Source organism: Tiliqua scincoides, chromosome 5 (genome assembly GCF_035046505.1).
Source record: "Tiliqua scincoides isolate rTilSci1 chromosome 5, rTilSci1.hap2, whole genome shotgun sequence".
In the NCBI taxonomy this organism is placed as follows: domain Eukaryota; kingdom Metazoa; phylum Chordata; class Lepidosauria; order Squamata; family Scincidae; genus Tiliqua; species Tiliqua scincoides.
This window is the reverse complement of record NC_089825.1, coordinates 123,798,145-123,822,604: the sequence shown is the minus strand read 5'-3', so window position 1 is coordinate 123,822,604 and position 24,460 is coordinate 123,798,145. Positions and strand designations below refer to the sequence as shown.

At 46.3% G+C, this 24,460-nt stretch overlaps 1 protein-coding gene across 2 annotated transcripts in view; it reads right to left on the bottom strand.

Moving 5' to 3' along the window:
- Window positions 1-23,506, bottom strand: part of SRCAP (Snf2 related CREBBP activator protein) — a 30,687-nt gene extending 7,181 nt beyond the window's left edge. The window contains exons 1-28 of one of the 2 annotated variants that reach the window (XM_066628948.1): window positions 23,365-23,506; window positions 22,897-23,139; window positions 22,560-22,745; window positions 20,782-20,922; window positions 19,992-20,208; window positions 19,064-19,350; window positions 18,731-18,818; window positions 18,442-18,531; window positions 17,738-17,893; window positions 11,863-12,113; window positions 11,604-11,781; window positions 11,155-11,291; window positions 9,656-9,825; window positions 9,373-9,565; window positions 9,133-9,269; window positions 8,647-8,833; window positions 8,307-8,476; window positions 7,457-7,812; window positions 6,197-7,117; window positions 5,956-6,123; window positions 4,307-4,537; window positions 3,645-3,971; window positions 3,150-3,382; window positions 2,663-3,027; window positions 2,239-2,441; window positions 1,935-2,104; window positions 451-647; window positions 238-352 (exon numbers count right to left, since the gene is read on the bottom strand). In XM_066628948.1, the coding sequence (XP_066485045.1) occupies window positions 238-352; window positions 451-647; window positions 1,935-2,104; window positions 2,239-2,441; window positions 2,663-3,027; window positions 3,150-3,382; window positions 3,645-3,971; window positions 4,307-4,537; window positions 5,956-6,123; window positions 6,197-7,117; window positions 7,457-7,812; window positions 8,307-8,476; window positions 8,647-8,833; window positions 9,133-9,269; window positions 9,373-9,565; window positions 9,656-9,825; window positions 11,155-11,291; window positions 11,604-11,781; window positions 11,863-12,113; window positions 17,738-17,893; window positions 18,442-18,531; window positions 18,731-18,818; window positions 19,064-19,350; window positions 19,992-20,208; window positions 20,782-20,922; window positions 22,560-22,745; window positions 22,897-23,139; window positions 23,365-23,421 (6,174 nt within the window). In that variant the 5' untranslated portion in view covers window positions 23,422-23,506. The remainder of the gene's footprint in view (window positions 1-237; window positions 353-450; window positions 648-1,934; window positions 2,105-2,238; window positions 2,442-2,662; window positions 3,028-3,149; window positions 3,383-3,644; window positions 3,972-4,306; window positions 4,538-5,955; window positions 6,124-6,196; window positions 7,118-7,456; window positions 7,813-8,306; window positions 8,477-8,646; window positions 8,834-9,132; window positions 9,270-9,372; window positions 9,566-9,655; window positions 9,826-11,154; window positions 11,292-11,603; window positions 11,782-11,862; window positions 12,114-17,737; window positions 17,894-18,441; window positions 18,532-18,730; window positions 18,819-19,063; window positions 19,351-19,991; window positions 20,209-20,781; window positions 20,923-22,559; window positions 22,746-22,896; window positions 23,140-23,364) is intronic. The other variant, XM_066628949.1, reaches the window with a different exon arrangement.
- Window positions 23,507-24,460: the final 954 nt, after the last annotated feature.

The following is a 24,460-nucleotide window of genomic DNA, read 5'->3' as shown; positions in this document are numbered from 1 at the left end:
TTGGGCTGCATTGCAGCTGCACCGGTGCTGAAAAATTGGATAGGATTGGGCTCTAACACAGCTATTCCTTTGTTATTATACCCAAGGATGCCTCCAATTAGTGCCACAGTGTTAAGGACCTCTTATTAATGAAGCAACAAAACCATGTCATCCAAAAAAATCAACCCATCCCCACAGCCTGTGTAAAACACAATTTAGCATATAAGCTCTGTGACAGTCACAGATTTCAGCAGTTACCTGTTTGAAATAAGCTGTGGTGAAGTTCCCGCCTTCAATGGCCATATCTCCCAACATCCTCTTCTGATTGGCCTTTTTCAGGATATTTTCCTCCACTGTCCTTTCACTGATCAACCTGAAGATGATGTTAAAGTCAACATGCAAACTACTGCTCTAAGAAGTTGTCCTGCAGCATCTCCTCCGTTCACCAGTGACACAGGGAGCCCAACTAACCTGTAGATGTGAACATCCCGTGTCTGCCCAATGCGATGGCAGCGATCTTGGGCTTGAGCATCCATGGTGGGATTCCAATCGCTGTCATAGAACACCACAGTGTCAGCACCTGTCAAATTCACTCCCACACCCCCGCTGCGTGTGGACAGGATGAAACAGAAGATGCGCTTATCTGCATTGAAACGCTCCATCAGTGCCTGCCAGTGTGGGAGAAGAACCCAGGTCAAGGAGAGAAAAAGGGGAAAAAAAGAACCTCAAGACTAGCAGACTGTTTTACTTCCTAGCTGTAGAAAAGGAATGTAACTGACAGGTCAAATCAACAGGAGAGAATCCAGAAAGATGTACAGCAAGTTCTTATTTACCATAGTTTTGTTTTCCATTATTTTGTTTTAATATTGTCCTTCCGGATTGCACTGGGCCCTCAACCCACTTCCTTGGTTTGTTCGCCCCAGAATGCCTTGTGGGCAGCTTCTGTAAGGCATTCTGAGTATGCTCTGCAGTGGGATAAGGAAGTGTGATACAAAAGTGCAAGCCACCACCTGAGAGACTGCTTGGTAGGTAGCTCCACCTACTGGGCGCTGAACCCAATCTGCACTTGTTGGCACTGCTGTCAGCATTGGATTCAAACTGGCTGCAGTATATTGAGAGGTTATTTCAACAACACTGCAATCATCAGGCCTCTCTGAATGCCTGGCAATGAGCTATGTATCCTGGTGACCGGCTGAACTTGCCAGAATCATTTGGCAATTTAGTAGTAATCTCAGAATCTGAACTGATGGCATTTTCAGCTGGACCAGTACAAATTCTTTATTATTAGTAGTAGTATTTTAAACAGTATTTTAATGTTTATCATGAGAAATGTTTTGGGTCTTTATTTAGAAGTTTGGTGATGTTTTTGTGACCAGAAATATGCTGTAGAAATTTCACTCTTGTTTTTGTATATTAGCCTATAGAAAAACAGGTTTCATCATAAGTTGTTTCACTTAGAAGTTCCAATTTCCAAGAACCTACTGACAATTATAAGTGAGGACTTGCTGTACTACAATTCCTTAATTCTGCAATCCAGAAAACTCTCTTTTTACTCCAGAATCACACAATATAGATACAGCATTCAAGGATGGGGATTCTATGACTCGCACAGTTCCTCCCTCCCTCCCTCCCATTAATTCCAGCCCCTCTCTCTGTACATCCCCACAATCTCTCACTTTCCCCAGATATTTCCTTCAGCGACCATATTGTTCCCTCCCTATAATGTCAAAACTATGCAAAAGGTCTCAAACCTCAAACTTAGAAGGTTTAATGCTTGGCAACATTATGTATCATTTATTCTGAATGCCACTTTACTAGTCTTTCTGTTTGGATTTTTGATTCAAATCTTAACAGACTTATTTACCAAAGGAAGCTGTGCCCTGGGAGTCTCAAGCTGTGCTATTTGTCTCAAAAATCCTCAGCGTTTCACAGGTGAACACGCTTCCATTACCTACCTGCCGCTGTTCTACACGGGTGCTACCATCCAGCCGCAGGTAAATGTGTCCATGATAATTGAGGAACTGCTCAAGCACATCCAACATGCGGGTCATCTGGGTAAAGATAAGGACTCGGTGGGCCCCAGCCTTGAGTTGTCGCAGCAGAACATCCAATGTCTGCAGCTTCCCTGAAGGTGAAAGAGGACCAGTGACAGCAATAGGATCAAAGTCAAAGAACCACCAAGCCCTTGGGGGTCCAGATACAGTTTTCCCCAGCTTTAACACACAGCATTCCAAGTGGTGTCACAAAGACAACACATACCACAATCATACTGAATGAGCCGGAGATCTGGGAACTGAGTCCTCATGTTGCAAATGATGCGATGCAGGCAACTGGCAGAAGGTGAGAGCTCTTGCCGCAGCGTCTCCTTGAAAACAGCCTGCTGGAGCAGGAGTGATGGGGGTGGGTGAGAGGTGTGTATGGTGATAGCAGGAGCCTCCACAGGAGGCATAACGAAAATAAACCTGTAGAGAAAGAAGTGAAGACTGAGAACAGCAATGGAGGTACCAAGACACCCTCAGACAGCAGAGAGGGTATTCCTGGGTTTCTCTTGAGGGATTAAAGCTGGAATGGAAATGGGAGGCAGAACTTCGAGGAACATTCAGGAAACCTGGAGTGCACCCCTGCACCCCCTCGCTTGCCTGCCACTCCCTTCCCCCAATTTCTAAGTTCCAGGGAGTGTTACCTTTCAATAATGTCTGTTAGTTGCTCGATTCGCTGCTGGGGTGTCAAGATAGCCTGAGCCAAAGTCTTTGCCCGCTGCCAGTAGGCCTCAAGGTGATGGGAGTCCCTTTGTACTTGGGCTGCATAGCAGTTTGTGTAGCAAGCCCCTTTCCAGCCCTTTGGTTCTATGTCCTGGGCTGCCACCGCCTGCTCCTCACTTTTCTCCTCCTCCTCCTCCCAGGAGGTGGGAGCAGGAGGAAAAAGGGTGCAGAAGTGTAGCACCTCGGCACCGTAAATGGGCACAAGATTGCAGTGCTGCTCGTTGAGGCGGAAAAGCCGGTCAAGGCGCTCTTCTTTCTGCTTCTTCCGCTTCTCTTCAAGTGATTCCTTCAGCCCAGAGAAAGGGAAAAGTGAAGGGTGAATTTGAGCCCTGCTGTTCCACCAACTCTATCACCCTCTTGGCTACTCCACTCCACAACCCCCACCCAAGCTCTGACTGTGCAACTCACCAGATGGAAGGGTGAGCGGGGTGGAGGAGGTGGTTGGCGTCTAGGCCTCGTGGCCAGGACAGAAGGGGGAGGTGGTGTGGGTGTTGTGGAGCGCAACATTAACATCTCTGGTTCCTCCTTGGGCACTGGGTTTGAGATGGGCAGGGGAGCCATGGTAGGGGAGGTGCTCGCGGCAATAGTGGCAGCTGGGGCAACACCAAACGGAGCCACTGTGGGAGGCGGAGAAGCTGTAACTAGAAAGAAACACGAAGTCCTACAAGAACTGCTGATATGGCTTCTCAGCAATTAGGAATTGGGAGCTGGAGCCTTAACATTCCAAGTATTCTTCCTGTGGAACAGGGAGGGGGAACCCAATTTCAGGTACCTGTTCTAACAATGTTGATGGTGTCTCACAGAACTGTGAGGCCAGTAATTAGGAATCTGAAACAGTTTTCTAATCCTAGTGCCATTTCAGCTACCTGAAGCCCTTCACTGGGCATTAGGAAACAGACTTACCCAGCTGCTGCTCCATGCTGGGACTTGGTGCCTGTACCATTCGCAGCATGGGCCTCACGAGGGCCTGCAAGGGAGCTGGTGTGGGTGCTCTCACTGGTACCAGTGGCTGAGTGGGCAGTCTAACTGGTGGCACAGGATTCACAGGGAGCGGAGCTCGTTGGACCATGATGGCTGCTGGCAAGCCAGGCAGAGCAGTGGCAGTTGTTGGTGTTGCAGGACGCAGAGGTGGCTGCTGAGGGCCAGGTGAGGGGGACACCAGACCATCTCGAGGGGCTTGACGCACTACGATCTTTACCACGCCAGAACTGTTCACTGCCGAGGAGGGCACTGTGGAGGCAATGAAGGTGATAAGATGCTGGATCTCAACTGCCATAGCATGTAGTGTCCCTTCTAGTTACTAATATTTGACATTTTAGCACCAAAAGGGAAGCAGACAGCTAGCAGCTAATTGAGTAAAAAGATACAGAATAAGGAGAATACACAGAATAATGAAACAAGAGGATAAGGAAAAACAGCTGAGGGCACAGGCGGGAAATTTACTGGACCAAGAAATCCTAGGGGTCCTGGCACCCAGCCTGTCAACCTACTAAACCAAATTTCCCTCCTAGAGCAAGAGATAAAAACCTAGGAACTCTGGTTCTCCAGCTGTGGTATTCACTGACCTTGAGTGGCAGCTATGGGAACGCTGATGGTTGCCGTGGAGGCAACAGCTGCAGCGGCCGTGCTGGTAGTTGGGCCGGGAAGGATAGTGGGGGGCTGGTGGCCTGGCATAGCCTGCACTCCAACTGGAGCCTGCCCAGCCTGCTGGGCCATGGCCTGAATCAAAGCCACCTGTGCAGGTTGGCTGATGATGTGATGTTGCCCCCCAGCGGACACCAGGTGAACTACATTCCCTAGAAGGAAAAGGGAAGGGGAGAGAAAGAGAGAATTACTGTACCAACTTGGTTCCCTGTTTTGCTGGAAGATGGTAGAAATGCTTCATGTACATATGTAAGCCATCCTGCTGAGAGCCCACCAAAGAAACAGTGGTTCTCTATTCCAGGTAAGGCTCTAGAGTTTTCTGTATCCCTCGGGTCACCAGATGACTCACAAAGACAGGCATCAGGAGCTTAGAGGGACTGCGCAGATGGGTGGAGTACATATTTTAAAAATTTCTCACATGCCCTTGAAGGACATGATCTGGTGTTACTGATTTCCCACATGTTTATACTACAATGTTTTCAACGTATTTGAGGGCCTACATCTTTTCAGTTCTAATCCTCAGGCGAACCCAAGCAAAAGCAAAAGACAAGAGCAAAAACGGTTGAAAAGTTCAGACAATAGTGGGTTAGGAAGTTCTCCGAGACAGCAAAAAGCAACATCTTCCCATTGTTTTTTGGTGTGTGAAGAGCGAAGAGACACAGAATAGGGCACTAACAGCCCAATCCTAGCCACACTTTCCTGGAAGTAAGCCCCATTGACTCTAATGGGAGATTTCTGAGTAGACATGCATAGGATTGGGCTCTAAGTTGCTCATGAAAAGTTTTATTTTACAGCACTCAAATTTTAAGGGTCTCTGGAGTAGGTCCCAGCAAGCTACAACATTTGTGCAAAAAATAAGGCCAGAGGAATATAAAAGACAAAACACAAATTGTCAAGCTCACATTATGTTTTCTGTTGCTGGACCAATTCATTTCAGACTGCAGATGATAAGTAAAATGCTTCCTCAAAATAAAGAGCTCCCTACACTTTAAAACTAGAACCCACTCCACAACATGCTAGCTTTGTATGTTGAGACTTTTAAAAATGTAATAACCCCCCACTCACTGTTTCAATAGTTCAACACACACATCATGCAAAGCTCATGCCACTAAGCCAGCGGTACTCAAACTGGTGGATTGTGACCCACCAGCTCATATAAGATTCCCCCGTCCCTTTAAGGGAACAGCCCTCCACAGGGCTCCCCAAGGCTTAGAATGTTAAAAAAGCGAGCGCAAACCATTTCTGGTTTGCAAACACAACTAGGTGGCTTGGGCTCACTTTTTGGAACATACTAAGCCTCAGGAAGCCCTGTGGAGGGCTATGCAGGACTCCCCACACCTCCTGCTGCTCCCCCAAGCCTTCTGTAAGTGCAAGCACCCCCCCCTTTGTGATGCAATCCTGGGGAAAAAGAACAGAACCCTGGGGATTATGTCGCCACCTTCAACCCCTCCCCCGCAAAGACGTAAATCAGTAGATCTCCCCAGAAGTTTGAGAACCACTGCATTAGGCTCTTACAGGACCAAATGGACAGGGATGTCACTGGGACAATGGGGCACTGGGGTTTACCTACTTGGCAGCTGTCGGGCTGGCTGAGGCATAGTGACCTGGCGCACTTGGGTCCCTGTCAAGGTCAGCTTGTTGCCCTGGATTTGGAAGGTAAGGGGTTTGCTGCCTGGGGCACTCTGAAGAGGTCGGTTAGCCAGAGAAGCAAGTTGTCCAATACTGACCACTTCACCTGCTGTGGTGAAAGAGACAGTCAGCTACGAAGACAACCATCACACACTCTATTTCCCGCTAGCCTCAATACTCACAAGGTAATCGGGCCTGCATATCTGGGGAAAGCAAGAACCGTTGTTGCAGGCCTCCCGCAGTTGCAAAGTTGTAGCCAGGCAAGGTTGATACAGCAGAATGAATGCTGACAGGCTTCATCATGCCTCCAATTGTGCCTGTACTCATGGTGCTGGTGGACTGCTGGGCTGTAGGGGCTGGGCCCAAGAGAGTCGTAGGCTGCTGCTGCCCCACAGGGGACACTCCCAAGGTGCTGATGGATTGTGGTTGCCCCATGGGGGTCACACCCAAGGTGCTGAGGGATTGCTGCTGCCCCATGGGGGTTATACCCAAGGTGCTGAGGGATTGCTGCTGCCCCATAGCAGGCATGCCAAGTGTGTTAGTAGGAGGGTGCTGCTGCCCCACAAGGGGCATGCCGAGTGTATTGGCAGGAGGATGCTGCTGCCCCACAGGGGGTGTGCCAAGTGCGTTGGTGGGAGGATGCTGCTGCCCCACAGGGGGTGTGCCCAGTGTGCTGGCGGGCAGATGCTGCTGCCCCAAAGGGGGTGTGCCCAGCCCCAGCGTGCTGGCGGGCAGATGCTGCTGCCCCAAAGGGGGTGTGCTCAGCGTGCTGGCGGGCAGATGCTGCTGCCCCAAAGGGGGCACACCCAGTGGGTCCACAGGCTGCAGCTGCCCCACAGGGGGCACACCCAGTGGGTCCACAGGTGGCTGCTGTTGCCCCACAGAAGGCAGGCCCAGTGGGTCAACAGATGGCTGCTGTTGCCCCACAGAGGGCAGGCCCAGTGGGTCCATGGGCGGCTGCTGCTGCTGTCCCACAAGGGTTGACACTGCACCGGACTTAAGTGAGGAGATGGTTGTGGTAGTGGTAGCTATAGGAGGTGGTGGTAGAAGGGGCTGGGGACTGTTTGGAACCAGTTGAGCTGTAGTCATCGCCATGGGCAGGACTGTGGAAAAAGAACAGATGGTTAGAGACAAATAGGGACATCAGGTCTATACCTATTCCCATAAACAGAGATTATAAACAAAAATCTAAATGTGACAGAAAGGGAGAGTTTGTCACACTTCCATCTTTAACCCTTCACTAGCCCTTCCCAGAAGTACCCATCACCTTCCAGCCATATGGAAGTATCTAGTTGCAGCTACTTTGCTACAGAAAAGGGGCACAATTTTCTCTGCAGTCAGGAGAGCTAGAGGTTTAATAGCTTCAGTTCAGAGAAAAACTTTAAAGCTGGTGCTCAACTTAAGAGTGTTGATATTCTTCTCCCCACACACCTGAGCCTTACCCTGTGGAGCAGAGGTCTGCGCCTGCAGCAGGGCAGCAGCTGTGCTATTCTGGCTCAGGGTAGGCACTAGAGTTGGCGTCTGTGGTCTGGCAGAAGGAGGCACTGATATCGACATGGTCACTGGTGAGGAGGGGATAGGGATGGGCACAGGGACAGGGAGAGAGACTGAGACAGGAAGTGTGGGGGGCTGGACAGGCCCTGGCAAGACCGGACCTGGGTGCTGGATAGGGGTTAGAGCAGATGTCAGTGAATCTGGAAGCACAGGGGCTATGGGTCTGTGTAGGGGGGTTGCAGGACGAGGACTGTTCACCAGCACCACAGTACGGTTCTCTGGCTTAGGGACAGGCTGCAGCATTCTGAAAGAGAGATAGGGAAAGAGATATCCTCAAGTACTGGGCATTTATTTTATATCCCACTTTTCTCCCTGAAGGGTACCCAAGGTGGCTCTCCCCTCCCTTGCTATGTAAAATCTCCATACTTGATAGCAGCCCTCATGAGCCAGAGCTCAATCAAGAATACTTTGCTGTCCCACTTTAGTCAGGGGAATATCCTAGGAACTCACTGGTTGCAGGTGTCCCTGACCACAAGCCAGTCTTTTTGCTATGCAAGTCTGTATGTATACATAATGTATAATGGATTATGTATATACTTAATACATAATACATAAATCTGTAGAAGCATAAGCTTCTTTTCTTTATGTTAGCCTCTTCCTCCTTCATCCAGAAAGTTTCCCACCTCCCAGGGCTGCGGAATTCAGGGCAGAGGAAGAGTGCCTTTGTAGGACTCCTGGGACTACAAGGACAAGAGATTTGAAGCTGTCCACTGAGGAGAGGAGAAGGGTCATAGGTACCTGTTCACTTTCATCTTGACTGGTTTGGGTCTGGGAGGAGGATCAGGAGATTCAGCAATCTCTTCAATCAGTTTCCTTGTCACCTTCCACTTGGGTAGGAACGTGTCCGTCTCGTAACGGGACACACGGCCCTCCAAGTTGATCAAATCGAAAATGCCCAAGTCCACATTCTGTAAGACACAAGGTCCACATTCCAGAAATGAGAGCCAGACCAATACTTCACCTAGCTATTCCCACCTGCTCAATTTTATCTGTCCCCAAAGGAAGATGTCACCTCCACCCTGGTGACCCCAAATGGAGCAACTTCACTGTCCCACCAGTCCAGTGGGGGAGCACCTGCCTGAAAAGGGTTGTTGTCAAGGGCATGCAGCACAAGGGAAGCTGTGTTGAAGCAAATACCCTCGGTGATAAATGGCGAATGGATGGGCCGCGGGTCAAACAGGTTGGGGTGATTGCAGACCTTGCGGAGCTGCATCAGGATGTTGATGACACTCATGAAGTGCCCAGTTGCCAATGTCTCCTTGGTGCTGAAAGGGAAACCAGTCACAGAGCATCAGCCATACCCAGAGGTACAAAAGATTATCATTACAGATCTCAAGGCGGAAAAGGAATGTGGAAGAAATGGGGACAAAAGGAAGCAAACCCTGAGAGCAAACCCTGGGGTTATTTCTCAGGATCCCAGTTCCCTTCCTCAGGTCAGAATCTAGTCATCCTGATCCTGGTAACTACTTCATACCCTCCTCACAGAGAGCCTGACAATCCTGGCTCCCAGCCTGCACATGCATCCACACACCGAGCTTTCCAGCAATTCATTTTTCATACTTACGTAGCCTGAGCCATAAAGTCATCATAGAGATAACGCTGGCGCTTGGAGAGCCGGCACTTGATGACATGTTCGTATTTCTTTGGCATTTGCTTTTCTACATCCACTTTTACCCTCCGCAGGAGAAAGGGCCGCAGCACCTGTTAACAGCAGGACAGAGGCATAAAACCTTAAGTCCCAAATCTCTTCCTACCGCATGAACCTTCTGTGTAATTTCAGCGTATGGCATCCCATCTGGCTCACCTTGTGCAATCTTTTGACCAGGTTTTCATTGTACTCCTGGCTACCCTCAATCATGCCTGTCAGTGGGTTGGAAAACCACTCCTTGAATTCACGGTGTGACTGGAAGACATGGGGCATCAGGAAGTGCATGAGGGACCACAACTCCATCAGGCTGTTCTGGAGAGGAGTTCCAGTGAGCAGCAGCCGCCTCTGACTAGAACAAAGATTTGATAGGAGAGTGAGAACTTTACTGGAGAACACTGCTTCCTATTCTGTCCTTAGTGCAACACTGTACACTCCATACCTGTTGAAATTTAGCAAAGACTGCCAACGTTGGGATTTGAAGTTCTTTATATTCTGAGCTTCATCTAGGATAAGATACTTCCAATTCTTGCGTCGGAAGGCCTGGTGGTCCTGCAGGACCAGCTTGTATGAAGTGATGCAGATATGGAAGGCATTGGGCTTTGTCCAACCCTGGATACAGACAGTGCGGGATTAAAATGTGGCCAATAAGCCAGAAGCTCCATATTCCATTCTCTATCCTGCCTCAGGGAGACACTCCCCTACAAAGACAAAGATGTCTCCCTAGTCAATCTATAAACTGAGACCATTTTGTTCCTAAATCAACACCATTTCTTCTACAAGTTTTTGTTCATTTCCATTATTGCTAGCACCTGATATGCAACTTTCTTGTAGATTATATTGAAGGCAATTTCCAGTTGGGCAGACCTTGATATGAGGGACGCCTCCCACCAACCCTGCTCCCCTCACCTCCGGAGGATCCTTCTGAGCACCACAGAGGCTGTGCGCCTCCACGAGCCTGAGAATGATGGTTCCAATGGAAAAAAGTTACTTCCGGTTTTGCCAGGAAAAAAGTAAGTTTTTTCCCTTGGAATCGTAATTCTAAAGCCCACAGAAGCTGCAGGCAGACACACACAGCCTCTGTGGGGCTCAGAAGACCCTCTGGAGGCAAGGGGAAAGGAGATCGCCTCTGAAGAGGGCACATGGGGGGGCCACAAATCCCCAATCTGTGGATAAGTGATACCGTGGATACATGGATATGGGCCTCCCCCGTAATTCAGTGATCAAAACTTTTCAATATGCTATCTTTGATAGTTGCCTGGGCATACAAACACTAGAGAATGATCCAATTCACACTCAGGTTTTTCCCAAAATAGAGATACCACATATGATTCACATTGGAGTTCTATTTATACTTGAGAGGACAACATGAGGCAATTTCTATCCCCTAGATTCATAAGATGTCAAGTGTCCCATACACTCCAATCCTTTAGCCATTTTCCAAGCTTTTCTGGAATTCTATTTGCTAACTTACATCTTCCTATAGGTAGATATGGATGAAAATCTACATTACAATCACTTTTCACTTTCTCTAAAAACACAGTATTGCCTCTTCATTAGCATAATAGCCTACCAAACCCACACTTCATTCATACACAGTTAAAGTAATGAGTCCAATAGCCCTTTGAAATCAAATTCAGCTCCCATTCTTATCTTTTACAACTGCCTTTAGTTTCCAACTTAATTTATTATCAGCTAGATCACTTTCCCCTTTATATCTAGGTTTAGAAATAAAGTAATAAATAGCACCTTTAAAAACTATCTAAGAAGTGAAAAATCCATAAAACATAGTATATTTCTTGATAGAAAATTATATCTGCCCTTTCCTTTTTCCCATCATAAAGCTATTTTCTTACATTTAACTGAAGGGTTTAAGTGATTTGTACTGGGAGACACAAAACTTTTCTTTAATTTCTGCTCCAAAGATCAAACCCCCCTCACCTGTCGCTTTAGCTTACGCTCCTTCTGAGCCCCATAGTATGTGAGAATCTTGAAACTGGGGCACCAGCGCTTGATCTCCATCTCCCAGTTCAGCATCACACTGGTAGGGACAATGATCAGATGGGGGCCCCAACTGCCTGCAGGAGCACATGAACAGAGAAGTTTATATGCTTCTAGAGACCAAGGATGCCACTGCAATTCACCTGTCAGCCACATACTACATACAATCCAGCTCTGTCTACTCCAGAGCTTGCTTTCCATAACTCATTCAGTCCACAAAGAAATATATTAAAGCCAGGTTACCAACAAGGGAGGCACGAGTACAGCAGTACAAAGTATCCGAACCTCAGCACTCCACAACTTTGGTGTTTTAACAGATCAGTTGCTCCCTCTCTCTTGCACGAAGTCTATTCTCACCATTCCTCCTCCTCTCAAAGACCCCCACTCACCCTTTTCGCAGGCCAAATGTGCCAGCAATGAGATGGTCTGGATCGTTTTGCCAAGCCCCATCTCATCAGCCAAAATGCCATTCAGTTTCTTTTCATACATAGTGACCAACCAGTCCAAGCCAATGTGTTGATATTCTCGCAGAGTCCCACGGAGCAAGTAGGGAATGGGTGTCTTGACCTGCATGGGCAAAAGATAATAACTCATCCGACTTACCTCTAATTCTAAACCATTGGCTCCAAAAGATTCCCCACATCTCACCTGTGTAGTAGCCAAGGTATAGCCTTTGGGTTGCAAGCTCTCTGCTGCGGCTGCTATGTCTGTGATCTCCTTCTTGGGACCCGGAGCTGGAGTAGAATCGTTCTCCCCCTCACCACCATGATCCTCATCATGCTTCAACAGATATTCAACACCAAAGTCTTCTTCCTGGTTTACTGAAGCTTTTTCCTGCTCTTCTTCAATGACATCATCTTCACTCTCAACCTGCTCACTCTCCCCCTCTTCTGTGGAATCTGGAAGGAAAAGCACCAAAATTAGGACAAAAAGGCACTATCTGATCCCATCTTCAACCCTACAAAAAGCAGCTAAACAATTTTTTCCTTTAACTTTAAATCAGAAGCCCCCAAGGTTTTAAGGGTATCTGTATGAGTAATCTAACCTGACACTCCCCAGTTTTACAAATGAAGAGATAAAATGCACTCCTTATTTATGCATAATCCCTGCTTCCAGATGAACCCTAACTGGCCCTGTTTGTTAGAACCTTAATCCCCAGGCTCCTTCAAAATCAACTCCCGTGCTGTCTCTATAAGATTTCAGTTTTTCTTTCTTTGGTAGCTCCCACTACGCCCTCTTCCCATAATGCAGCTGATGTGAGGGAGATGCATACTTGTCCTTTAGAATCACTGCAACAAGGAAATTATCTTTGCCAGGCTTGTCAGTGGGAAACAAAGGTGGGTGCGGGATAGAAATGAGACTGCTGCCATTGTTTGATTTCTTACAAGCAATCAAGTGTTTGAATAGCACAACCACCCCAGTTTGGGAGCCACAGTTTGTTTTCATGGTCTCTATGCAATCACATGCAGTGGGGCTCTCTGCATGTGCAGAGACAACCTCAGAAGCCACAGCATGCTGCCTGTTCCTTTGGACAGGGAGACCCTGTCCACTCCCTGTATTTCAAGAGTTGGGACAAGGTCAAATCCCTCAGTTCCTTTTTGACCACCACCTCAGAAGCATCATGACAAAAATCACTCTGAGACTGTCATTCTGAAAGCAAGAAATTTTAACCTCTCATTTCCATCTCTTGGTATATTTCAGCCCAATCATATCCTCAGCCATTTCAAATCTGACCTTGCATTCTCTGCACTCGCAGATTCTTCCCAAGAATTTCTTTGGAGGTGTGCCTTCCCATCTCAAGCCACGCCGAGAACCATAAACATTAATATTTCCATATAGAGCTGGAGAACTCACTGCAGCTCTCAAGATAAATGAAGCCTGATTTACACATAGTTCACATCAATGCCTTACAGTTTCTCACCATTTCTAGAATGCCCAAGATCTTCCCTTCAATTTTTGAAAGGCCGTGAATTACAGCAGTGCTCTGCATAAACAAGGGGGCCTTGAGTCTAGGAACATATGCTCTCCAGGGTATGGTATTTGGCACTAGCACAACAAGCATCATGTCACACCAACAGCCATTCAGCTAACTAAAACAATGAACAACTTGGCAGACTTCCTCAATACAAGAGACAACGAAATTACTCATAAATGGAGCACTGAACTCAGACAACTTACACTCTACAAAATGTCAAATTGCCAATAGTCAAAATGGCAATAATTTTGACATTATTGTAAACAGGTCAGGAGTCCATAAGATGCATGCTTGGTTCCTTGAAAAGGATTTCCTTTCCCACTAATTACCAGGATCTTCACTGGAATAAAGATGTGCAACCCAGATGGCATCTTGATAACACAGTGGCGCTAAATAAAGTTCTGCTTCACAACATATGCCAGAGGGCAAATACCTTGTACTCCTATTTCTGCCAAGTCTCACAGTCAAGGATAAGAACATAAGAACAGCCCCACTGGATCAGGCCATAGGCCCATCTAGTCCAGCTTCCTGTATCTCACAGTGGCCCACCAAATGCCCCAGGGAGCACACCTGATAACAAGAGACCTGCATCCTGGTGCCCTCCCTTGATTGATGATTCCTTCATTCCCTTGATTACTGCATTACCGTCTCAGCTCTCTGATTCTAATAGTTTGGAGTATCCAATGCTGGCCAGTGTCCGGGGCGGGGGCTTTATAAACTTTATAAGCGGAAACATTTCTTCATCTATCCAATTTCTAACAACTTCCCCCAGAGAACCTCTCTCTTAAAAACACCTTTGATTATAGCTTTATAGCTATAGCTTGTTATAGCTTTCATCTTAGGTTTCCAGGCTTATCCAATCCTTTCCTAAAAATTCACATTTGCGCCACCTCTGCTTTTGTCCAGTAATGCACACCTGTCTTTTTATACCTTTTGTCAAAAGTGTCTTCAAAACTTTTCCTTACCTGTTATCCATCTCTCAAACCTTCTGACCCACCATGAAGTTTTCTTTGGTTTGATTCTATGATTACAATCAACCTACCCGTCTCACTCTCAAGACAGGGTTTTCCAATTTGTTACTTTGAAACAGAAGGCCAGTGTATTGTGTTCCGCATTTTTCTGTAAATTGAAGGGTCAGATTTCATCTGGATAAATTGTGCTGACACTGGTCAATGTCTGTGTTCCTTCAAAATCCAGTTTGCGAGACTGAAGTCTGCACATACTAGATGTTAAACAAATTATTTCCTCCAATATTTATACAACTGTATCATTTATTTATTTGATTGATTGATTGATTGATTGATACTCTGCCTTTCTCCCTAAAGGGCACCCAAGGCAGCTCACAATCAATAGATTAAAATACAATATAAAATATAGATAAAAACATTATAAAACAATTAAAAAACAAACAATATAAAATACACAGCAGTCAGCAATAAAATGCACAGTAAAAAAATTAAATTAATATAAACAGCCATTATAAGGTCTCAAAGGCTTTCCTAAATAAAAAGTCTTCAGGCCTTGTAGGAAAGTTAATAGTGAGGAGGCTGTCCTCAATTCAAAGGAGAGAGAGTTCCATAATCTAGATGCCACCACCAAGAAGGCCGTTTCGGGCCGCCATCCCCTTCACCTCTCTTAATGGTGCCACAATCAACAGAGCCCCCTCTGATGACCTCAGAGAACGGACTGGACTATATGGGAGAAGGCGGTCTCTCAAATACGCTGGTCCCAAGTCATTTAGGGCTTTAAAGGACAAAACCAGCACCTTGAATTCAGCCCGGAAACGATTCGGCAGCCAGTGCAGCGGTGTGACAGAGTCAAACCACTGACCTCCAGCAACTACACGAGCCGCCGCATTCTGGGCATCATCCTGGGCAAACAGGTTTATCATCTGTTACCAGGGGCCCCGAGGGGTAAAAATGCTTCCACCCAGCATCTTGCCTACTGGGTGCATAACAGTGCAATCCTATACATGTACACTTGGAAGGAAATCCCATTGTGTTCAATGAGACTTGCTCTTTGTTAAGTCTTTACATGTAACATTGCAAACTGAGGGTGCAATCCTAACCCCTTATGTCAGTGCTTTCCAGCACTGCAATAGCAGTGCCAATGGGACATGTGCTGCATCCTGCAGTTAGGTGTCACTCACAGAGGCCTCCCCAAAGGGAATGTTTGTTCCCTTACCTCAGAGCTGCATTGCCATTATATCAGTGCTGGAAAACACTGACATAAGGGGTTAGAATTGCGTCCTAAGACTATCTTATTTGGCTTAACAGTTAGGCAGAAAGGAACCATCTGTCCTTTTGAAGAGCATTCCATTAGAGCAATTTCATCCTCCACTGCGAGAATGAGAGGTGTTCCACTCTTAAATCTGGCAGATGCACTTCAATGTCAATAAGTGTAAAGCCATGCACATTGGGGCAAAAAATCAAAACTTCACATACAGGCTGATAGGTTCTGAGCTGTCTGGGTCAGATCAGGAGAGAGATCTTGGGGTGGTGGTGGACAGGTCAATGAAAGCGTCGACCCAATGTGCGGCGACAGTGAAGAAGGCCAATTCTATGTTTGGGATCATTAGAAAAGGTATTGAAAACAAAATGGCTAATATTATAATGCCGTTGTGCAAATTGATGGTAAGGCCACACCTGGAGTATTGTGTCCAGTTCTGGTCGCCGCATCTCAAAAAAGACATAGTGGAAATGGAAAAGGTGCAAAAGAGAGTGACTAAGATGATTACTGGGCTGGGGCACCTTCCTTATGAGGAAAGGCTACGGCGTTTGGGCCTCTTCAGCCTAGAAAAGAGGTGCCTGAGGGGGTACATGATTGAGACATACAAAATTATGCAGGGGATGGACAGAGTGGACAGAGAGATGCTTTACACTCTCACATAACACCAGAACCAGGGGGCATCCACTAAAATTGAGTGTTGGGAGAGAGAGGACAAAATAAAATATTTCTTTACTCAGTGTGTGGTTGGTCTGTGGAACTCCTTGCCACAGGATGTGGCAACAGCATCTGGCCTGGACGCCTTTAAAAGGGGATTGGACATGTTTCTGGAGGAAAAATCCATTACGGGTTACAAGCCATGATGTCTATGTGCAACCACCAGATTTTAGAAATGGGCTATGTCAGAATGCCAGATGCAAGGGAGGGCACCAGGATGAGGTCTCTTGTTATCTGGTGTGCTCCCTGGGGCATTTGGTGGGCCGCTGTGAGATATAGGAAGCTGTGCTAGATGGGCCTATGGCCTGATCCAGTGGGGTTGTTCTTATGTTCTTATGGCGCTACAGAGACAGCAAAGTGGTAAAGGTAAAGAACTATGCCATGTCCACAAGGTTGAGAGCAGATGTCTCAACTGGGCAGGCTGGTCTGCAGAACAGAATGGTGGGACTTACCTGACAACTTCCTTCTCTGTACGGAAAGAATCAAAGAATGGGCATTCCACCCACCTGCTTCAGAAACCAGAGTTCAAAAAGGAATGGCTTTTGCATGGAGCACTGTGATGTTGCCAAGCCCGTTTTAGTCCTGCCTTACGAAGACAGTGAAATTCCAGTGCTCATTTTTTTCACAGCCTGCAGGCACAGTGGTGCTGCTTCACACAAGTGATTTTCTCCACCCCATTTAAAGGACAACTCAGATGAGCAGAACACTCATAAGGCCAGTGGACACTGGCAGCCCAAGTGCAGCAGTTCTTCACTCAAAGCAAGAAGAGGTGTTATGAAGAAAGTTAGCTTTCACTATATGTAACTGCCCAGAAACCATGGCCTGTTCTCTGAGTGGCCATCCCCTCTACAGATCTGGCTTCAAATTTTAGGACTGCTTTTCAAATGCTACAATCTGATTTATTTTCAAATGAACTGAGGAATTGAGTGTTCTTTCCACAACAGCAGAAAGCTTGACAAAGCTCTAGATCAGTGGATCTCACTTTTAGCACCTGGACCCACTTTTTAGAATGAGAATCTGGCAGGATCCACAGAAGTGATGCCATGACTGAAAGTTACAACATCAAGCAGGAAAAACTGTAACAATCCTAGGCTGCAGTCCTACCCACATTTATCCAGGAATAAGTGCCACTGACCACCACTGTTAAAAAAAATATACATAGTAGCTTGTTAGAAGTACAGGTCTGTAACATTTCCCCAAATGCAGTCTCATATCATGGCAGCATCAAGTCTAATACATTAAAAATAAAATACTGAAATGAATGGGGACTCACCTGAAATTGGCTTGCGACCCACCTACTGGGTCCTGACCCACAGTTTGAGAAACACTGCTCTAGATGCTACTGCATTAAATTCTACACAGAAGCAGAACTCTACATGCCTCTACACAGACAACCACTCCAGGAGCTCTCATCATAAGTAAGCAACCTGTCCTAACCAATTCAAGTATCCTGAGGATAACCACTTTATATCCCCTCTGAATAGCAGCTCACTAGTTATAAGCCTCAGCAAAATGTGCTCAATTTTTGAGGCAGCGCGGCCATCATCCTAAGCATGATTCCATTATATATTGAAGTCTCAGGAGCCTTTCCCTACTTTCTTATACCTGACTGGCTACTGCTGTCCTCTTCATCTGACTCCTCCTCATATTCAGAAGTGCTGGGCTCCGAGACCTCAGACGAAGTATCCGACTCCTCCATTTCAAAGTCAGAGGCATAGGCACCAGCATATTTCTGCAGCAACTCCTCCACAGACAACTCACCTACCAGAGGAAAAGAATGCTTCATGTTAAAGCCACAGTCACTGAGGAGTGCTCCCCTGACCATATTGTATTTATATGATAGTAGCCTTCTGCTTCTATAATGACCCAGTTGCTGGTTGAAAATCAGAGTTTGGGAACTGCTCCAGTGCTGGTCGAGTTCACCCTAACCAGTACATCAGTTCAAATCTACACCTCTAGTTTTTTTCTCCCATGGTTTGGAGGGAATGCATGAAAACCACCAGCACAGACTAAACTGAATTCACCAGCAAACAGGGTTGGCCAATAAATTCAGATATTGTACTGCAGGGCTACTGGAGATGTTCTTGGGGGGAGGATACTCCAAGAAACATAGCACAGAGTTGGGGCAGGTGCTTACTTTAGTCCTCTAATCTAGAGCAGAAATTCTGGAAATCATGGTTCACAGATCTAGCAGATGTTCGGAAATTACTTAGTAATACAAATAATAATTTTCACATCCTCAAGTGCAAATTCTAACCTAATCCTTCCACCATCACTCTGACACACATACATAAAATTGGGCTCCGAACCTTCATGCGCCAGATCATCCAATTCCTTGCTGTGATCCACATCTCCTTCCAATTTTTCTTCTGCCTCTATTGTTTCCTCTTCATCTTCAGCTAAAAGAGTAAAGTTTACTATACCAGAGTTTCTTAAACAACATCACCCATGCATACGGCACTTAACAGAGTACAAACGACAGGCCTCCACCCAAAGGGATTCTCTCAGGAGTTGTGTTACTTCTGTAAGGTGGTTCCAGTGCTTCCTGTCACCATTCTCAGCATATTTAATTAACCCCATCTTAAAAGAGATGTTCACCTTCCTCTTCATTGGCCGCAAACTCTTCGTCGTCCTCATCAGGTTTCCACAGTTTTTTATTCCTTTGATTAACAGGCTTTGGTTTCTCCTGCTGGACAGAGCAAGGAAAGAACTGTCAATAGACAGACAAAGGATAAGAAGACTATGTACTGACTAAACCAGTCACAGGAATCTGTAGCTTGCTTGTCAGCTACAGATTACAACAAAGGGGAAGCTGGCACTTCTGATACTGCTACTTCCAAACTCTAGCATGTGGATTTCTTTAGCTGTAGAATCTAAATGCACATCCCCCAGATTTATCAACCAAGGTCCGTCCATAAAACAGCAGCACACCTTTAGGTTCTTGGAGGTCTCTTTTTCCTCTTGCTCCTCTTCCTCTTCACTGTCACCCTTCCCCTCTTCATCACTGTTGGAGCTAGAGGCACAAGGAGATACACTGAAGGAGTTCTCCAAGATCTGGGGGGGCAGTGACTGCAGCAGCTCTTCTAGGGGTAGTTCACCCTCCTGCTTTAGAAGCTCAATCTCCCGTTGCTGAGTCTCTGAATCATTCCCTTCCTGCTGTTCCTCCACCTCAATAGTTTCCTCATCATCCGACTCCTCATGAGGTTGGAAATCTCCATCTGTTAAAAGAGGAATCAATGAGTTGATCGCATACCTTAGATAGGATATATAAAAGGGAATACAATCCTGCCCAAGTTTGGTAAGGTGGAGGTAGGGAATGGACATGGAAATTTCCCCATCCAATGAAATTATCTCTAAGAGACAAAAGCCTAATACAGCAGTTCCCGAACATTTTAGCGACCCACCTCATCCTCCAAAGTGGGTCAGGACACAATGCTCAATGCTGCACCAAAAAGCATTCCTGGGAGTCTCCGGAGGCCACTTCCAGGTTGCACTGGGCCTGCAACCCACTCCATTGACCTCTGTGGGCTCCAAAATGCCTGTAAAAGCAACTCAGAAGTTGCAGGTGCATACCAAAAGTCATCTTGGTTGCTTCCTTAAGACATTCTGAAATCCATGTAGTGGGTCTCAGGCCTGGTGCAAACCGGAAGGGGCCTCAAGAGGCTCTCATGAATGCTTCGCAACACAACATTGAGCATCATGTTGCAATCCACTGCACATCAGGTCATGACCACACACAGTTTGGAAAACACTCAACTAGCAGATAGGATATACTCCAAGTAGAAGCATCAATGTTGAGCCAGACTAAGACAGATTGGGGACTGATAGATTCAGAGAACGGAAGTCTTCAGTTTCTGACCTTCATCTTCAGTGAGATGACTGGGTGGTGGTGGACTGGAGGCAGTAGAGCCAGCATGGGAGCCACTGGTCTTGCTGGCAACTGGAAGGGTTTCATTGAGGCTCTGGGTTAGCAGGTCTGAATACTTCTCAGTCTGGCCCACTATGAAATCCAGTTGCAGGTCTAAGGCTTTTTTTCGTTTCTCTTCCAGACGTGATTGCTGTTTGAACTGGACAACCTGAGGAAGAAGGGTTCAGAAGTGAGGTCTCAATAGTATCTGCAGGACCTGATGCTGCCGAAACTTGCTCTTGAGTTAAAGGCATCATCTAAGCCCACTCAAAGTTCCATGTATTTGTAAAACCTTCAACAACAATGCCCATACACTCTTACTCTTTTCTCTGCAACCATAAGAGCTCAACTTAAATTTCCTATGCTGGTAATAAATAGAGACATATTTGACAATGATTCAAATTTAATGTAAAAATATGAAATTGTAAAGGGGAGTTTTGAAATGTTCCATTACTATAGTTCCACTACTATAAAAGAGTACTGTACACAAAGTATGAAGGGGTGCAACTAAAACTAGGCTTCTCGGGAAATCCACACTCAAAATCTAAAGACAAGATTGTTCTAGTGCAGAGTGTTTGAACATGCAGTCCTATAATCACTAAGCAAGTTATATTAGATATACACAATAGGTTGCTGGAGACACCGATGCAGAGGGGTGGTTCCAGTACTCTTGAGTATGGACAGACCAAACTAACAAGGCTTGCATGCTACCTCCATGTTGCAAAACAGGAGTCCCAGATACCTTTTCTACATTGCTCCAAAATTGCTTGACCTCTTTGGCAATGGATGAGGCAATGCGGCGCAGCTTGGCCTGCTCCTCCCGTTTGGCTCGTTCCTCTTTCTGCTTCTGCTCTTCATGGTGCCTGATCACCATACGAACAACCTGCATGTAACAAAAGAGGGAAGAACAAACTAGTGACCACAAGCCACCACAGATGCCCTCAGGCATTACAGTTGTATTGTACAGGTTGAGTCTCATTATTTTCATTTGTGTTGAGTCAAATCCGTGCATAAAAAAATCAGTGTATAACAAGGTTGCATCTGTATTTGGTTGTGAGAGAGCCTGAAAAATTTTTTTATATTGCGCAACCATTTGATGTCTGTATGTTCTAATTGTGTTCTTAATTTGTAAAAGTAGTTTCATTCTGCCCATTTGGTTGTGCTACTTGTGAGTCTGTTGTCTTGTCTCCCTGTTCCATTTTCCTTATAGCAGAGCTTCCCAAACTCCTACAAGGCAGTTGGAAGCACGGCAAGTTGTTGCGGAGGGACAGAAGCAGCAACACAACCCCCAAGATCATGCTGCTGTCAGGACAGGTAAATTTAAAAAAATAAAAAAAACTTACCTGCAGCCAGCGCTGCAGTCTTGGGGGCCTGGGGAGCCCTCCGCAGGGTTCCCCCGCCTGTTAAAGTCTAAAAAAAAGAGAAAAAACAGACACTTCCGGTTTTTGTGATGAAACCAAAGTGCCCATTTTTTCTTTTTTTTTTTTAAATAAGATTTGCAATTGCGAAACCTGAAGTGGGTCATGATAGCTATATTTAGATGTTCTGAGATTTGGGGAGCCCTGAAGAGGGGTCCATGGGCTTCCCGCACCCTCTAGAACAGGGGTGTCAAACTCAGTTCATACCAAGGGCCAAGTGACATTCATGATGCCTGCTGAGAGCCAGAAGTGATGTTGTTAGGCAGGAAACAACTCATAACCAAAAATAAGCACTTTTTCCCCACTTAGGAATTCATTAACTACAAATGACAGAAGAGAAAACATGCAAATCTTTATCATATTTCAAGATAAAGGAGAGCCCAATTTTCGTGGGGGCTGCCCTTTCAGTAGTAACACCTCAACAATGCTCAGCAGCTGAGAGCCTGAGGGCCAGATAAAAAGCTTCCGTGGGTATCCGACCCCCGAGTCTTATGTTTGACACCCCTGCTCTAGAAGGCTGGCGCTGCCAGGGGTAAGTTTAAAAAATTCTTTTCTCCTGGGCAGTAGTGAGATTGTACTTCTGCCTTCACCCTCCTCCTGCAAGCACTTACAGCAGTTCTTAAACTGCCAGAGAGTTTGGAAACTGTTGGCCTAGGCCAGGGGTCTCCAAACTTTTGGGCCAGAGGGCCGTATCAAATATCTGGCACGGTGTTGAGGGCCGGAAAAAAAAATTTAAATATAAAATTCATTAAATAAATTAGAGATGGAACTTAGATGAGTGAATAAATGAATTAATGGGTTCATTCATTCAACCTCTCTGGCTCTTGAACACCCACCAGATGCAACCAGAGCATAATTCCAGTAATGTTTGGCCAAGTAGGCCAGAGGCTTTCAGGGGACAAGAGGCTGGTTGGGGGCCAAATAGAGGCTTGCTGCGGGCCGCATCTGGCCCCCGGGCCAGGGTTTGGAGACCCCTGGCCTAGGCGATGACATTTGTTTCCAGCAGGCCTAGAGACTGGAACATGAAGAGGAGAACTGGCAAAAGAGATAGAACAAACATTTGGACACTGGTGATCAGTCTCAGAAAGAAGATGGCACTCGCCTTCCTTGCAACACCTCTCTTCCAGCGACGCTCTTGGGCAAAATCAGCAGATAACCACTGCATTTCTTCACAGAGATAATCCCAGTGCACCTTGGGCCGGACTGGTTCAGGTACCTTGGACAGTCTTTTCAGGGACCAAAATCCTTCTTTCTTCATTTCAGCAATGCGGTTCTCAATCTCTGCCTCCTGAAAAATAGTACTCAAATTAGTTAATTCGAAACAGTCCTTACCTTGTGCATTAGCCTTGAAAGACCCAGTGCACATCAGTTTTTATTCACAAATGCTAATGTGTAAGACAAGCTAGAGCAAAGGGCACTTCGGATCAGGTGTTGCTTACGTGCTTGGCCTGCTCTGCAATTTCCGCATGCGTCTTGTCCCACATGCTCGCCAGGTCGGAGGAGGTGTACATTCCAGGCGATACAAGGGTTCTGTTTGGTGTCTTGGAAACATCAAATCCCAGGTGACTGTCTAGAGAGGAGTCATGGGTGAGATGTGGTGGAGAGATGCTGCCGCTTGAGGCAGGTGAGCCTGATGAGGCTGGTGATACTGGATTGCTGCCTGTCATTCTGTCTGATGCAGTCTGGGGTGGAGTGAACAGACAAGAGTGGGTGATTAATGTGGCAGCAGTTCAAAAGAATATAACTAATCCAAAGGCATCAGACAAGAGCATCCTTTATTCAGCCCACAGCACTGAATGCCCTTGTAGCTTCTTAATACATTCATAAGCTATTCCAGTGGCCTCTGCAGTTCTCTGCAAAGCTTTTCTCCAGTGACAACAGGCCCGTGCTCTAGGAATCCCCCTCACCTCTAACTCTACCTGTGTGTGCAGTGCATGGTGCTGTCGGGGAGGACTGCTCTGCATTTTAATTCTTTCTTGCTCTTTGCCTCTCGTCCCAAGAGCTTCGTTTGTGGTCGTAGTGCTGTTGTCCTGCTCCAGTGCATGCTGGGAACCGGCCTCATTCTGGTCAGCCAGCCACTGGGACGAGCCGTCCAGCTCCTGGGTTCCCTGGCAGCCCAGCCTACGCTCGGGACTGCCCGTCTCAGAATTTGCTAAAGAGATTCAGGAAGAAGGATCACAGTCATAATGTGCTGTCCTGACTTTAAATAAAGGTATTACTTTCAAAAGCAAGTTAAAGACAGGTTTTCTGATGGAGGGAAACTGACCACCTCAAGGCAAAATTAACACGTTCTGTGACTACAATATTAATCGCCATTAACACACAGTTATGCATTAGGACAGGGGTGCCCAAACCCCGGCCCTGGGGCCACATGCGGCCCTCAAGGCTTCTCAATGTGGCCCTCAGGGAGTCCCCATTCTCCAATGAGACTCTGGCCCTCCAGAGATTTGTTGGAGCCTGCACTGGCCCGACGCAACTGCTCTCAGCGTGAGGGTGACTGTTTGACCTCTCACGTGACCTGGGGGATGAGGGCTCCCTCCACTGCTCGCTGTTTCATGTCTGTGATGCAGCAGAGGCAGAAAAGGAAATGACAGCCTTGCTTTGTGCAAGGCCTTTTATAGACCTTTGAGCTATTGCAAGACCTTCATTTATTCATATAAGTTCATCTTTAATATATTCATTTATGTAAACTTATGCAAATGTATTCAAATTTTAAATTTAAATTAATTCTTTTTTTTCTCCATCCCCCGACACAGTGTCAGAGAGATGATGTGGCCCCTCCAGTCAAAAACCTTCAACACCCCTGTATTAGGAGATTTTTTGTGTGTGAACAGAGACACTTTAAAAGCAACAAATTAAAAGAAAATAAGATTAAAGCACACAACTGAAAGTTCAAAACCTATCAACGTGAATAATTTTGATTAGGCCACAGAACGCAAAGCAGAATACTGCCAACGTCTTCTGAGTTTATGAAATAAATGTTCTCTGAACCAGCTGAACTCA